The sequence below is a fragment of the Choloepus didactylus genome, chromosome 2 (genome assembly GCF_015220235.1).
Source record: "Choloepus didactylus isolate mChoDid1 chromosome 2, mChoDid1.pri, whole genome shotgun sequence".
NCBI classification, from domain to species: domain Eukaryota; kingdom Metazoa; phylum Chordata; class Mammalia; order Pilosa; family Megalonychidae; genus Choloepus; species Choloepus didactylus.
Window position 1 is genome coordinate 49951173 of NC_051308.1, and position 17307 is coordinate 49968479.

Here is a 17307-nt window from a genome sequence, read left to right on the forward strand (position 1 = left end):
ATGGTGTTTGTTGGGGGAATGCAAAACGAAAAGGACTTCAGACTTACCTGTACTTTTTTTTAAAGGAGGATGTGGTCATATACAACTTCTTAAATTAAAAAGAAGAAAAGAAAAAATAAAAAGCAAATCTAGGACTCTTTCCAGTAAATGACCTTAGACCCCAGCCACCTCCCCCAGCACAGCCCTAGCACACGTGTGGGAAGACAGAAGCCCCGTGACCCAAGCTATGGCAGCTTATGCACCAGGGGCCTCTCTCTCCAGGCAGACTTGATGCCCCTGGTGCTGTTAAATAATCCTGTGGCCTCAACCATATCCTGTTCAAACACAAAAAGGACTGTTTAAGAGGCAGGGTCTGCTTTTTAAGCAAACCTGATGTTAAAAAAACCTAAATTTGCCAAACAGATTTGGCCAAAGCATTCCAAAATGATTCATCAAGTGATAGTATAGAAAATTCTTCTTGGGACATCCGGCTAAATAAAGTATATTAAACATGTCTGCTGTCTTCACAAATGCCATTAAAATGAGCATAAACATTTGAAAAAGATAAATCCACAAAGAAATGGAAGAGAAGACAATAGCAGATAAGGGAAGTCACCCATTTTTTTTAAGGTGGAAAGCAGATGGAGGAATTAGCAGAGCTGAGATGATTTCAACACTAGATGCACAAGGAGAGACAGAGAGAAAGAAATAAATCCTTACATCAAATGGCCAATTGACTTTTTACAATACTGCCAAGTCCACTCAATGGAAAAAGAACCCTGTCTGCAACAAATTGCTGGGAACACTAGATATACATATGCAAAAGAATGAAGGTGGACTCCCACCTCACACCACGTAAAAAATTAACTCAAAACGCATCAAAGACCTAAATATAAGAACCAAAACTATAAAACTCGTAGAAGAAAACAGGAACGTGTATTCAGGACCTTTTGTCAGGCAATGATTTCTTAGATGTTACTACAAAAGTATGAGCACAAACAAAAAAAAAAATACATGAGTCTTTGTCAAAATTAAAAACTTCTGTGCATCAAAGGACAATCTACAGAATGGAAGAAAATATCTGGAAACCACATATCCAATTAAATATCCAGAATATATAGAGAAATTCTACAAATCAACAACAAAAAGACAACTCAATTAAAGGATAGGCTAAAGAATTGAATACACATTTCTCCAAAGAAGATATACAAATGGGCAATTAGCACATGAAAAGTTGCTCATCGTTAGTCATCAGTGACATGTAAACCAAAAGCCCAGTGAGATACCATTTCACACCATCTAGTATGGCTACTTTAAAAGAAATAAACAGAAAATAACATATGGGAGAGAATCCGGAGAAATAGGAACATGCATCAATTGTTGGTGGAAACGTAAAATGTTATAGCCGCTGTGAAAAACAATTTGGCGGTTCCTAAGCAGGTTAAAAATAGAATTACAATACGAACCGGCAATCCCACTTTTAGGTATATACCCCAAAAAACTGAAATCAGGGACTCAAACAGGTATTTGCACACTGATGTTCATAGCAGTATTATTCACAGTTGCCAAAAGATGAAACCAACTTGGAGTGGATAAATAAAATGTGGTATATACATACAATGGGATATTATTCAGGCATAAAAAGAAATGAAGTTCTAATACATGTGACAACATGGATAAACCATGAAGACATCATGTTGAGTGTAATAAACCAAACACAAAAGAATAAAACTTGTATGATCGGATGTATATGAAATAATTAAAATATGGACATTCATAGAGTCAGAAACTAGAACACAGGTTACTAGGGGTCGGAGTTGGGGTAGGGAATGAGGCGTTAATGCTTAATTTGTAAAGAGTGTCTGTTTGGTATGATGGAAATGTTTTGGCAATGGATAGATGGATGGATAGTGGTGATGGTAGCCTAACACTGAATGTAATTAACACCATTGAATTGTATACTTGAAAGAGGTTAAGGCAGGGGGTGGTTTATATTGTATATCTGTTTCCAGAATAAAACTTTTTAAAAACTCATAAAACTGCACAACACAAAGAGTGAACCCTAACCCAATGTAAACTATGACCTATAATTAACAGTGTAATTATAATAACATCGTTTCACTAATTTTAACAAAGGGACCACACTACTGCCATATTCATTATAGAGGAAAATGTGAATGTGAGGTGGGGAGGTTTAGGAACTCTGTGCCTTTTGCAGGATTTTCCTGTAAATGTACAACTGTGCAATTTAAAATAATAATAATAAAATTATTATTATTATTACCACCAGATAATACGGTCATTGTGAAAATTCCCACTTCACTGAGCCAGTTTTTCAGATGGTACTTCACATGCAGATTGGATATAGCCACAATTAAAACACAAGTTGTCCAAAAGCTGAGAGCTGGAATGTAAATGAATCCAATGTTAAATGTGCATAAGCAGCAAGGAGATGGGAAGCGAATGCGTAATCCATTATCAAGGAAGACTTCTTAGTCATCTTCTAGTCTGAAATCAAGGAAGCTTAGCATAAGCTAAGATTTAAGTTAAGCATAAAGTTAAGATGTAACTAGATTTGACTCTCTAATTTAACTGTTTATCCTTAGATAAATTGCGTACCTTCCCTATCTCCAGTTTCCTTCTCTGTAAAATTGGAGGTAATAATACACCTACCCTGCAAGGTTATTGTCATGGTTAAATAAAATAATTAATGTGAAAGACCCTTGTACAGTATCTGGTAAAGCCTCTTCTTTGGCAAAGGATGGAAGCTACAAAAGCCCCACGTTAGTTTGCTTCTGAGAGTGACAAGTTTAAGTTTCAATTTCTTATATAAATCAAGCATGTAGTGCCAGCTAAGCAAAGCCTCCTGATGGCGAGTCCACCCTACTCCCCTCTCGCTCAATAATCTTCAATTAGACAAGTAATGTGTATTCTGTATAGACAAGGCCGAAAACATAGATAAGCAAAAACAAGAAAACAGGTATCATAAATAATTCCACCCATAAGAGTATTACTCACCATTAACATTTCAGCGTACAACCTTCCATGCACTTGTCTGCTTTTGTTTGCATTATTAAATTAAGTTATTATATCTATGTTCTTTATTCTTCATCTCCAGCTAATATGTCAAGAACACATTTCCTCACAGAGAAATTATTTCGACATCATCACTTTCAGTAGCTGCAATCAGCTTCATGGATGTCCCTCACCTTTTCTATTCTTTTCTGCACCCCTTACTGGATAGACAGTGGCCATTCCAGCACCTGCTTTGGTTTATTGGGTGAGCTACAGGGGTCAATACCAGAGGAAAAAGCAAGATCCTCTTTAAATTGTGTGCTTCAATACATGTCGGTAATTACAAGAATACATGGATACCAACCCAGTTCATTTCAAATCTCAAACAAGGCCAGCAGCTGTTCGATATGCTTTTTTAAGCAGAGTTTATTTCTAGAACTTGGGAGGAATGTGAGATATTTTAGAAGGATTTTATTTTAGAAGTCCTGCACATCTCTGCCTTCTCAGAGCTTTTATATATATGTGTGTATGTATATACATACATACACACATATATATGCCACACATATACAGACACAGCATATACATATAAAACACACATTATAAAATATATTGCACTGAGTATGTAAATATTATTTGGGAAGAAGGAACGGGGCTATTTTATTCCTCTGTCGATAACACGAACACTGTTAAACTCAAGCTCAGCCACCTTCAGTGAATAATTTGGATTTTCTGGGAAGAAACCCAGTTTTGGAAACGCAAGTCCAAAAGTTCAAAATACCCATAAAAAGAATTTTGCTTTTCCCTAAATTCACCTGTGGAACACTGCCAGCATACACTGTGATTAGGTTAGCCCCATTCACCTGTGCTGTAGGAGGAGACCCCTACCCCTTACCCCTCCCCACCCCACAATGACTAAGGTAATGAATAGACTCCCACAAGCCGCCCAGAAAAGCCAGCTTCCACCATTCCATTCGAACGACAGATTCCATCTTTGCCTTAGTACTCTTTCTCAAGATTACAATTTCTCATGGTGAGGGTCTGTGCCGTGCACTCAGCAGAGAGAAAAGACAGGTAACACCCAGAGGTGAGTGAGCCTCACTGGAGCCTAACAGAGGGACGAGGGAGGCAGCAGAAGCCAGGAGCTGGCCAGCTCTGGCGCTCACCAGACTTTATTCCAGAACCTTCTTTCTGCCAGATAAAAGACTCAATAATGGAAAGCTAAAAAGAATCTTTGAAAATGCTTTTGCCATATTAAACATATTTGAACTAAAAGGTGGAATTATTTTCAGAATTCTACCTCTTAGACCAGAAAGGTTAAGGCTGGACTACAGATTCCCACAGAGATGAAAATGAACAATCAGTGAATTGCACAGTATGTTTCCTGCATTATTAGCGATCCTTAGGAGTGGGAGACGGTGGAGGGGGGCACCAACAGGTCCTAATTCACCAAGGAACACACTGTTCATAACACCATGCATTGCTTTCTCCAGACCGAGAGGCCCGGGTGAGTGCTAACAAGCTGAGATAACAGGCTAATTTGATGTGTAGGATTAATATGTTAATTTAATGCTCTCCTGTTTGGTTAAGTGGTTTGCATTTATATATTTCTAAGCTTAGCATCCAAAATGCCTTTACATCAGGGACCATTAGTCCTCCCTAACCACCTCTCCCCCATTCTCCCAAGTGACAGACCCCATTTGGCATGTCAGCCTCCTCACATGGACAAGGCACGCTCACCCCTGACTCCAGGCCTGTGTGTGCGCCCTCCTCCAGAGTTCCCTTCTCTGCTGACCTACCCAAATCCTCTTCTTAACTCTGACTCTTACTCAAGCTCCAGCTCTTCAAACAAAGCATTCTCAAATGTTTAGCTCACGCTGACCACCATCCCTCCTAAGCACCAGCAGCCTCTACCACTCGTTCTGGTCACTCTGCATGTAACACCTTACATTCATCCTCAACTGGTTTGCACACATCTTGCCTCTCCAACAAGATCACAAGCTCCAGGGCACAGAGACGACAGCTCCCGGCTCTCTTCTCTTGCTGTTAGCACCCTGCCATGGAGACATAAGCATCCTTCAACCTCACCTTACTTAGAACAACCCCACTGACCATCCATCCTTGAAACACACTCTTCTCCTGTTTCTGAGAAATCACTCTATAGATTTTCCTTCTACTGCTTGGCCCCTCCTCCTTCACCCAACTTCTAAATGTTGTCCCCCAGGTTCTGTCCTGGGCCCTCTTCTCTTCCTTTTCTGCACTCTCTCTCTCCAGAAGGCCACAAAATTCCCATGGTTCCAAAATATCATCTACATGGCCCTAAGTTTCTATCTCCAGAATGGATCTTTCTTCTGAGTAATGGCTGGGGAGACAAGGTTAATCAGTCTTTAATGATGTTTATGAAAACAAGTTCATTTTTATATAGCTCTCTCAGCTCTTCATAAAGAAAAGCTCTCACTCCATGACTTTATTGCCTTTCTAATCCAAAGCAGCCACCTCAAAAATGATCATCCTGATAGGCCATGCAAGATATCTTCATTCTACCCACACTGATGGAAGGGTAGGTGCACCATATGCACTGAGGCACTGGAGGAGGATGCATATCAAGGAATTAGGAGGGAGAGACCATGTCTCATTCAACTTAGTATTCTCCAGTGCTCTGAAAAGTATATCCCATGTAGGGCACTGAGAATTTTTTCCCTAAATGAATTAAATAAGAAATGAAGTGCACAGATTTATTATGTCTAAGTGGGCTCAGTTGAGGAAGATTTTAGGTACAGGGGCTCCAGTCTGGGAAAAAATGGCTTATCTACAATAAGCACTGTATCTTTTGAAATGAAACAAAGGGATAGAGGAATAGATGACTACATGTCATTGCCAAACAACACCTCTCCTCAGACAAGTCTGCTGTGTGATGCCTCACAGCATGAGTTCGGGCTGTGATCACTGTCTCCTAACGAAAAGGTTTTCTAATCAGGCCAACTGACATATACATCTTATCAACTGGTGAGTTATGACTCCACAGAACAACATAACCATTGGTTGGATTATGTTGATCATTTTATATTCTTTTAAATTGTTCTCTCAAACTCATTGAACTTCTCTTTCTTTATCTTCAAAATCAAACTGATTGATGTAGCCAATAAACTGAAGGGACATCACCACAGAGCCAAGGTCTTGACACATCAGAGCATCAAATCTCTCACAGGTTCATTAGGCAGACCCTCTCAGATTTTCACTAGAGGCAAATTTCCTCAGTTAAGTCTATAAATAGAAAGTTTATTGCTTCAGAGAGGATATAAATCAGCTCAGCAGGACACTCTTGGGGCAAAGAAGAGAGGACAAGGGCTGGAGGAGAAGAACATACCTAAATTATTCAGTGAAATAGAAATGAAGGTATGGGTGGGCGAACTCCTTGAGATGTAGCTTCTCCTTTGTGTAGGATTAACTGACAAGCAGCCCGAAGGTGTCTTCCTTCAAAGGCAAGATCCAAGCAAGCACTGGCAGGAAGTAGTGTCACTCTACTGATGTTTGAAAATGTTTCCACTTATTAAAACATTTCTATGCAGAACACAAATTCTGGCTCCCCTGGAGAGTATGTGCAGAGAGAAAGAGTGTGTTGCTTCGGCAGTAACTCCTCTATATCCACCTACGGCTTTGTGCCTCAGTGAGTCACAACCAATAATCCCCCCTCTCATAAAGCAGCAGGGCACCAGGAAGGCTAATTCCTCCCTACCCCTTTCTTTCCTAAACAAATTTTGTGCACTGAGCATGAAAATAGCATTTTGCTCATCACTAGATCAATTAATATCTACTCTGCTGCAAAATAAAAATATCTCCCAGTACAATGCTCAATAATCTCAACTTCAATAAGTTTTTCCAGTATTCGAGCTATATTCTTCAAGCTGCTGCATAAGCTTATTACTTTTTGTAATGCTTCAGTGAAGTCAAAAAATATCATTCATTTGTTCATTCACTCAACAAATACTACAAGCTTACTCTGTGCAAGGCATTGGGATAAGAGTCAAGCATACAGAATCTCCGATGCCATGAAGCTTACAATTCAGTGAGGGACATGAGGATTAAATAAGTTATCATATAAAAATATTTCATTGCAACTGTGATAAGTACAACAGAAGAGAACATGTACAGAGTGCCTGAAATGAATTATTAAATGGGACCTGCTTGAGTCGGAAGGGTCAGCAAAGAGTTCCCCAATAAGGTATCATCTAAGCTGAAATATGAAGAATGAGTAGTGTGGAAAGTGAGGGATCAGAGAAGGAGCATCCAGGAGATGGAAGAGCCTTGCAGAGGGGCTGAGGCTGGAGAGGCCAGGTGTGTAAGGAACAGAAAGGAGAGCAGTGTGGCTAAAGTCCTGAGCATGAGGGGGAGGGCAAGAGGAGCACGGAGAGGTAGCAAGATCAAAACCAGACAGGGCCTCATAGGTCATCTTAGACATTGTGGGCTTGTTCCTAAGAAAATGGGAGGTCTCCATAGGATTTTAAGAAGGATAGCAATATGGTGGGCTTTTATTGAGAAACAAAACTCAGCACTGCAAGGAAAATTAACTGAAAAGGGCAAAAGTGGAGGTAGGGAGACTAAGTTAGAAGCTATTTTGGTAGGTCAGGCAAGAAATCAGAACAACCTGGATTAAGATGATTACGGTAAAAAGCAAAACCACCAAAAAAGATTAAGATCTACTTAGAAGGTAGAATGTACAGTACATATAGGTAAATCTGAGGGAGAGGGAGGTACAAATGATTTTGCTTGAGGAACTGCATAGGCAGTGGTGCCATCTGCAGAAATACAGTGCCAGAGGGAGAAGAACAAGTTGAAATTATTGGGGGTTGGGGACACATGAGTTCAGTAATACACATGGTAAGTCTGAGATACGTGTGACATACTCAAGTTCAAGGGCCAGCTGGATATATGAGGTGCCTCACCATTAGTGAAGATGGTTCTAAATCATAGCTCAGTCAAGCACTATACGTTCTTTCAATGTTTTCTAGAAAAGAGTTATGTTCTAGAACTTCACTGTTCAAAATGGCAGCTACTAGTCACATGGGGCTTTAAATTAATTAAAATTAAATAAATTAAAAACTCAGCTCCTCAGTGGCACTAGCCACTTTCAAGTATGTTAGCGCAAGGGACATTTCCATGGTTGCAGATGGTTCTATCGGACAGCCCCGTATAGAACATTGGAGCTTCCTATTTACAACACGCAGCTCTGAATGGTCTCCTGCTGAGTGTTCATCTGCCGGCCTGCCAACACCGAGAAATAGACTCCCGCTGTATTCTGAGCCTCAGACCAGGCCCTGAGGACATGAAGAAGGCAAAAAAAGAAGGAATGATAATCCTTGCTATTCAGATATCTTTCAATCTACATCAAATAACAGATACAGGATAATGCCATGGAGAGAGGGTGTGAGGGGAACGAGGAGTGAGCGCATGCTGTGAAAATACTATCTGCTAAACTGGAGAGACCAAGCCAGACAAAATTAGATTCCAAAGAGGACGTAAGTCTTTATTTGGATCTTGAAGAAAGACTGGGAAATAGATTCATGAAAAAAGAGGGAAGGAGGGAGCCCAAGTGAGGAAACAGTTTAATTCAAAAACTCAAGAAATTGTCTGTATTTGGAATACCAGCCATGATTTTTCTGAAAGAAAACAGATTCTGTGCTGAACTGTGTAAGAAACAAGGTAATGGAGGAAGATTCCTTGGGGAGGATAAGTAGACGAAGAACTGAAGAATCAGCCCAATTTAGAAGCATTAATTGTGTACTGACTTAACATCGAGGATAGCTCAAACAATGGGGATACAGATAGTAGTGGGATTCTGACCTTGTTGTACTCAAGGAATTCATAGCCAAAACAGCCATGATCAGTAACTGCCAGGCTTCCAAGAGAAAAGGCAGGTGGTAAAAACAGATTTTACAATATGTTCTTGCTCAATAAATATTTAAACTGAGCACCATAATTGCAACTTATAAGACATATACTTTCACAAAAATGCTAATTCAAAAATTTCTATTCACCTAGGTGTCTGAATGAGGATGGAAAGTCAAATGAGGTAACTAACCATCTAAGGGACAACCTGGAGTAAGCTCTGCTGGGGCACAGCAGATGTTCAAGGGCTTCTCCCTGTAAGTTGCTGCCTGTCTCCTGATTTTTAACCAAAATTAACCAGTCATAGGATACAGCACAGTTTGAACTACTCTAACATTTTAAATTTTTAAAATTTATTAATAGTGTAAGCCAGGCTCAAACACCGAAGAGGTGCTGCTTAACATTACGTTTAAGGTTAATGTAAGACCCTTCAAGAAAAAAATATGGAAATATGTTACATATAAGGCTTGACACTGGGCTGACAAGAAACTGGCTTTCCTGGGTTTTCAAGCTTTGGGGAAGAGTTCTCAGATTTGAGGATGAAGATTAAAACTTTTATGATACCACCTTTTATGGGTCACCTGTGTGTTACATAGTCATGGTTTAGAATTCACTGACTTTTTTTCCTGCTGATTGTAAATTACAACTGAATAAACTATTTATCTTTAAACACTAATGAGCATATTTAAATTCCTTCAGATGCATTAGTTTGCTACATGCTTTGTATCAGACTTTATGGAAATAACTGTCTACTTGTACTGGTGACCGTACATACAGAAACACAAACTATATTCTATTTTCATGTTCTGTTGTATTTATTTTTTTATGTATTTGCTTTAGTTGCTTGTACTGGGTGGAAAGTCAAGTTAATCATTCTCCAGTAAATCTCTTGTGTTTAACTGCCTGCCATGAACACTGATACCAGCATATTCTACTTTTGTCAGGGTTAGCAAAACATCACTGCATTTTCAGAACGTATGATTTCCTACAAGATTTTAGCATGTCATATACAATATTTACATGATAAAACATTTGCTATAACAAATACTTTAAATCACTTGAAAAATGTATATAAGGTAAAGTGTTTAGTTTTCAAAAAGATTTTCCTATAGAGTTGGAATGCATCATAAACCCTTACCTGTTTTATATGCTACCATATACAGCACCTATCAAATAAGCAAAGATGAAAAATACCACTACTACTCAGTATTGGCAAGGGCATTCTCATGCCCTGTTTTACACAGCAAAGCCGTGTGCATGGTGAGCCATAAAAAAGAATAGCCTTCAACCTGGAAATTCATGCTGCTCAGAATATTCATCTTACTACTCCTGACAGTTGCAAAAAAATTGGGAAGAATATGGTTGTTAATAGAAGACTAATTAAATAAATTATGGCATATGCACTTAATGGCATTCGATGTAGCTTTTAAGAAGGGTGGTTAGAAATGGATTCAGGGACACAGAAAGATGGTCCCAATACAACCATTTCTCTAGATATGCATGTGTGTGCATGCATGTATGTGCAGATGTACGTGTGTGTGTATATACAGAAAAAATTTAGAAGAACAGGTGTTGGTGGTTTCTGTTGAGGAAGTATTTTTTTCTTTTCCTTTTTTCTTGCTAAATTTTCTAATTTTTATATAATAAACATTAATTTTCTATTTAAAGTATCTTATAATTAAATTTTATAATTAAAATGTTTTTTATATAATTAAAACATTTATTTTAAAAACATTAATGGATACAAGAGCCTCTTTCCTAGCAATCCTGCCTCTGAGCACATGGGTCCTTGTACCATTCCGCCAGGAATGGCTCAGGCACAAGCTAATCTAACAACTGTCATGCTTCCTAAACCAAGCCCCCCCCAGCTGAGGTGCCCCCTACCATATAAGCAAGGATCCTGCTCACCAAGATGTCCCGGACACACGGGGTCTCCACCAGCTTCCGGACTCCATTTTCCACAGTGACTCCCAGCCAGTTGAGAGCTGCCCAGCACCAAAGGTAGTTGTGCCCGCCATGCCAGTAGCTCACAAATGCAAACGTCATTGCTGTGGAGAACAGTGTCCCCAGCAGGCCATGCTGGGACCCTCCCACTGGAATGTACACATACCTGGAGAAAGAAGAGGCTGTTAGGAGCCATGCAAAGGGCTGCTTCTGCAACTCTGCCTGCTCCCCCCGGGCTTGTTTCTTCTGTAAGATGTTGTTATTCACAGGGGGCAGATCCCTCCTTACTTCCAGAAGGCAATAGACCACTCATTGAGTTCTCCATCACACAAGGAGTTGGCAAACACACAAGCCTGAGCTCTGTGGGGCTTTCGGGTAAACGAACACACAGGATAAAGAGTGCTTATTAATAGAGCAAAATAGCACTTACAAGAGGCAGGGTGAGGAGTAATGAATTTAGAATTTCTAAAAGGGATGTGCCTATCCCTGGAAGCCCAATCACAGGCTGCAGTTAGGCTTCTGGCTACCTGAGGATACCAACCTTCAAGGTAGTTACGTACTTTACAACTCAAACCATTAAGTTTACATTAAAGCCACTATTCAAGCCCAATTGCTGGAATCAGGCCCCTAAACTGTAGGATCTGGACACAGAAGAGGGGTGCCAAGTCTGGTTCCCCCAGCTTTCTAGGCAAGCTTCCCAGAAGCAGCAGCAAATTCACAAGTGAACATCTCTGTGCTCACAGAGCAGCCAAATTACCACCCAAAATGCATGGCCATCCCCTGAGCATGCGTGCCACTGCTGAGATAGCTGCCTGAGTACAAATATGTAGGACAATGTTCTTCACTTGGTTTTTTTGCAGTAGATTTGGACAAAACTCATACTTTGGTCATTAGGACCTGGAGAGCTAGGAACACAACCTCTTTGCAATAGCCATTGTTTAGTGGCCTTTGTTTACTGTTGGTCAGTGTTTCTTCATCTACCTTCTCTAGGAAGGAAACAGAAAGAGTCATTTCCTAAACACCCAATTTGTTCCAGGAACGGCACTAGATGCTTTATATGTATTGTTTCGTTTGATTCGCTGAAGCATCATATGGCTTATACTTGGTTCATACCTGCTGTCCTAACATCCCAACCATTTGTCCTGTATATAGAACTTTCATTTTTTGGGAAAACTTATATTATAAAAGTAGTTCTTGAATTGAACAATTTTATGGGTAAACCCCCAAATAAAAATAACCTATCGGTCAATAAAAAATATTTCAAAAGAATATATAATTGTTGCTATCTTTAAATATCCCTCTTCACTGTCAAACATGTTCCAGCTTAGTTGATAAGCTATATGATCACCCTAGATAGCCCCATTTTATGGATGAGAAAACAGACTGAGAAGTTAACTGGTCCAAGGTATACGGCTAGGTAGGGGTAAAGCCAGAATGTGAAACCATATTTATTAGCAACAACTAATGTTTTCTATTACAGTTGGGTTTTTTTCAAAGTCCTCTATTACACCCCAATCTGAAACAAACCAGAAGGAATGTGAAAATGTAGTCTATTCAGAAATAAGTAAAGCAAAGTAAATAGACTTTTTCCTGTGCAAAAGAAAGATCTTGATAATCCAATGGGCAAATATGTATCAAGCACTCACTACAGACTAAGGGATCCTCAATTTGCCTTCAAATGTTTCTTTAGGCCTGCAGGCTCTCCTGGCCTTATGGGACATGCAGAGGCATAAGACATTGTTCCGACCATAAGGACGAGCATATCTGGTCATGCAACAACTGCAAGCAAAGTTTCATCATCACCCTACATGATACGGCAGAGAGGAGAGCTTTAAGAGTGTGGAGGAGACGGTATGAGTGAAGGCAAGTGGGACACGGAAGGCTTCAAGGCAAAGATCCCCACCTTGGCCAGGCCTAGAGGATGAGCTTTGCTTGGAAGAAAAGGGTGAAGGGTGGGTGCTTCCTGTGAGGGCTGCACCACGGACACCAGTGGGACTGGGTAATGAATGAGCCAGGAAAGTCGGACAGTTCTGCTATAAATGCATAATTAATGTTCTGCTGCTCCCTAGAGGCTGCTTGGTTATTGGCGTAGGATACTATACCAATAGCAGAGGCAAGAAACTCAGCCCCTATTCTCTGCTACCTCCTACTTGCATGGAGGTAACTGGTGCCCCCATCATGGTGCCCCCTGAGGCTTCCCTTTACTTTATGCAATTAGTGATGTGTGTAACAGGGTCATGTGTAAATTTAAAAATGGAATGATGCCTCTGCATGTCCCATAAGGTCAGTTTCAAAAGTATTAGGTATTAGGAATGGCTGCTACTTAAAGAAAGTTTGCAAGTGAGCTTTTTGCAAAACAAGTTATCTAATACTCTCATCACCCAACATAACTGTTTCATATCGATATTTTTATTATACCTCACTATATAAAAGCGACTTGCACTGTAAATATCAGAAAACCCAGTGGAGAATTTAAAATTCATCATTTCACATAGTCTCGTCAGCTACACCAAAGGTACTCAATATTGGATTAAACTCTCAAAAGGACATGTTTCCAAGCCTGTGACAGGAAGCATCTAGCACCATAATTACATGCACAGCTATTTTAGGCGTCTCCTGGCACTGTGGCTTTGTTACTTTGCCTTCGAAATGACAGCTGACAAAATCTGAGAATTCCTTTTATTCCAGAAATTCATATATGGAAAGTCTCCAAGGACATGTGGCTGCTTGTTTCAAACCAGAAGAGGGTAATGGTTTCCAGCCTGGAAACAAAATCCTTTTTCCAATCTTAATTTCTAGAAGGCAGGAGGTATGACAAGAAGGAGAGCGAACAGGTTATTTTCTCTAACAAAATCTACCAGTCTTATTTCAGTTTCATGATTAATAAAAACAGGGACAGATCTCTTTTATAAAAATCAATAGTATGATTCCACTTACTGTGATCCACTGCACAGTAAAATTGATTTCCTGAAGGAAAAAAGCACACAGCACCACCTTCTCAGCAAAGCAAAAATGAACAGATTTCTTGGCAGAGACTATATGAGTTTGAGTCTGCATAAAGCTCACCCCTGCCTGGCTGGTTTCACGTGGTCACTGCTTGGAGAGATGCTGCTTGAGGAGATAAAGCTGCCATCTACAGCCTCCTTCTTCATTTACAAGCATCTCACAAAATCAACACAACATAGCAAACCCCCACTCAGGAGAAGATACCTGTACAGAGTGTAGATGGCATTAATATCATCTACCCTTCACTGAGTGTCCATGTGCCAGGTGCTTTATGTATATTGCTTCTAATCATTAAAAACAACACTGAAAGTTAATTATGACCAGGCCTTTACAGAAGAGAGATGGGATGAGATACTGGAACTTTCTGGTTTCAGAATTTGTTCTATGACAATACTGACCACAATGGGAGCATTTCTTGCTGAGGCAGTCCTATTTAACCAAATCTTCAAAAAGCAGTCTCCACAGAAACATCTACCAGCATTTTAATAATTTAAGAAACGTCCTTTCTAGGAAAGGAATCTTGCTCAAAGAACACTGCTCAATATTTACAAAAGAGTTAATGAACTCTTTGTATGTGAGGGAACAGAACAAATCTATGTCCCTCATACCCACTATGAAAAACAACTCAAGAATATGCCTTACAGTTGGGGATGGGGGTGGTCAGAATCCATGTGGTAAACACATTTCTTAAAATCAAAGCATCTTCTTTTCCCAAGGACCTACACAATAGCTCGCTAGTTTGCTACATTATCTCCAAACTCTCTGCCATAGACGAAACCCAGGCCCCCATAAGGCAAAAGGATAAGGCACCAAAGAGACTGACAGGCTTCCTTTTTACTTTCCCACAGATGGAGTCATCTCCATGCGTTTGTGGCTTCCCAGTCTTAAATCACCCACTGTGTGGCAAGGCTAGGGCAGGCACCTGCTGACATCCCATTCTGACTCTGCCTTATCCAGTCCCACTAGCTCCCTTGACAAATTCTAAAATCCTGAACTAAAGGGACTTTCACAGTTCCAAGCCTTTGGTCATACCATTTGCACATCTAGAAAACACTCTTTCATTCCTTCTGATTTCTTGAATCTTACTCCGTTTGCAAAAGTCAGTTGATTTTCTACCTCTTTCAGGAAGTGTCTTGTGAATATTTCAACTTGCTATTTTAACCCAGAGACCTACTATCCATACCACTGATTGAACTATTAACAAAAAAACAAAAACAAAAACAAACAAAAAAAACACAACAAAAAACCATGTTTTTTATTATGGTCAATATTTCAATTAAATTATAACTCTTTCAGGAAGTACCAAATATGTGATGTGTGTGTATTTATTATGTAACTATAGTCAACAGTATTTATAAACCTAACAACATAATTTTCATTTTTTGTTCACAGCCTCCAATAACTTTTAAACATGAGATAAACTGTCACCCATATCAGAGATCCCATATGAGGAATTAGGAACTAAGGTACGAAAGACTCTGGAAAACACCCATTTCCAAAAAATAGACTACTGAAGGGCCCTGAAATCTCTCCACACTTTGGAATCCTACTTCTCCTAATAAGTCAAAATCATGTGGCATCACACCTCTACCACTACCTCAACCCCAAGAAATTTACCCCTAAAAGTAAAATTTCTAGCTCTTTAAAGACTCGAGCCTTTAGTGGCTGGCAAGAACAAGACTTCCGGTCTGCATTACATTGATGGTGAGGGGGGCCTCAAATTGACTCCACTGTGCTCAGACTTCTCTGCAGCCCTGGCTGCATGTTCCTAAATGCGGTTTTCAGGGGCCTTGTCCAACCCTGGCTCCAGCTTTGGCCTTGGCCCTCCTGTTAGTTCTCTTTGTCAGGGCCCGATGATGACCCTCCAGTCAAATCCCCATTCTCTAGATGAAGGACAAAGGTGTTTAGCTCTCACAAGGGAAGCTATAGATATAAAGAGGTTTTAAAAGGAAGAGGCACACAGAAAATATGAAGTAATTAAATTTACTTCTATCTTTCTATCCAGTACAGACCAAAATGAAATTTTCATAAGTAAAAACCAGCAGCTGGTTATTGAGCAACTATAGACATTATCGCCTCCTGAAGGCTATGAGGAATCTGCTTTCAGAGTAGAGAGCATGTATTAAGCTGGGCTAATTCCTAACTCCTTTACCAAAAGATCTGGATTAAATTTCATATAAAACTCTGAAAAATTACCTATTAAAAATCCTATGTCCTACTTGGCAAACAGAACATTGTGGAATTTATAAAATAGAAATTAAACTCAAGCTATATTTAGCCCACATTTAACTTCTAGTTCATGCGATTAGATGCCAACATTTAAAAAATAATCTTTCTTTTCACTCCACAAAGCTGGTAGTTCAGTGGGTTGAAATACTATGCTAATGAATTCAAGTCTAAAGCTTCCATTCTAGAGAGATTCTAGCCTCCTTTCATAGATCAAAACGCCAACCTCTAGCTCCCCAAAAGCTCCCTTTTCCTCATGGGGTGGGGAGAGCTGAAAGAGTACAAATGGTTCAGCCCAACCATCTTCCCCATGAGAAAACAGTCCGATCAGCGACAATAGCAAAGCACAGAACAAGAGGGAGGGCAACACACGAGATCTGGAAGATGTGGCTTTGGGTCCTGCTCTGCCACTTATCGATTACTGTAACCCTGAGCTTGTCACTTAAGCCTGTTCAGCTTAAGTATATACATTGAGTATATGCTGGAGGTACTAAAACCTGCTTTGAATATGAGTTGCTGTTAAGATGAGATGAGATAATACCTGTGTAAGAAGTCTGGAAAAAGTAACACTATATAAATGGAAGGATGCATACATACTAATGGGTCAGCAGCAGCACTTTTGCATTCAACAGAAAAAATGCCATTCCTGTATCTTTCATAAACATTTGAAGGCATCAAGCATTCTGGCCTGCTGGCTCAGAGATGTTTTTTACTTGAAACTCCTAGCTTTAAATATGCCATCATCACTTTCAGGTCACTTAGCTAGTGCTGAGGCCAAAACTATGGATTCGAGACCCACTTAGGTCATTGGCTATGCTTTCTTTCAAGAAGATGGATAAACTCTCCAAACATGCGGCATTGCCTACAGAGGGGTCTATAGACGGTTTGTGGGTGAAGTGCTCCCTACCACAACTTGGTCCGTCACCACTGTTTCACGATCAAATGAGTGTCACCCTTCCACTCAGGGCCCCCCTTATCTACCAAGTACACAAGTCACCCGGCCAACTCCTTTCCTGATAACAGGGGACTGCTATATGGGTGGGACCCAAAGAAAGTCCTTATACAGGTTGATTCACTAAATTAGTTGTAAGCAGCCTAGTGATGCTCCAGAAGGTCATGTACCCAGTGATACATAAGATATGTGAGTCTTTGTGAGATTATAACCTCCATACTACAAAACTGCAATAAAACAAAAACAAAAACTCTGTAAGATGCCATGCTTCAAAATTAGTCTTCAGTCACAAATGGGAG

The 17307-nt window shown here is 40.0% G+C and overlaps 1 protein-coding gene across 12 annotated transcripts in view; it reads right to left on the reverse strand.

Moving 5' to 3' along the window:
• Nucleotides 1-17307, reverse strand: part of HHAT (hedgehog acyltransferase) — a 404545-nt gene that overhangs the window by 89746 nt on the left and 297492 nt on the right. For 10 of the 12 annotated variants that reach the window (XM_037824548.1, XM_037824553.1, XM_037824559.1 and 7 more), the window contains one exon: nt 10789-10990. The exons of the other annotated variants lie outside the window; for them this stretch is intronic. In XM_037824548.1, coding sequence (XP_037680476.1) covers nt 10789-10990 — 202 coding nt within the window. The remainder of the gene's footprint in view (nt 1-10788; nt 10991-17307) is intronic. 12 annotated transcript variants of the gene reach the window in all.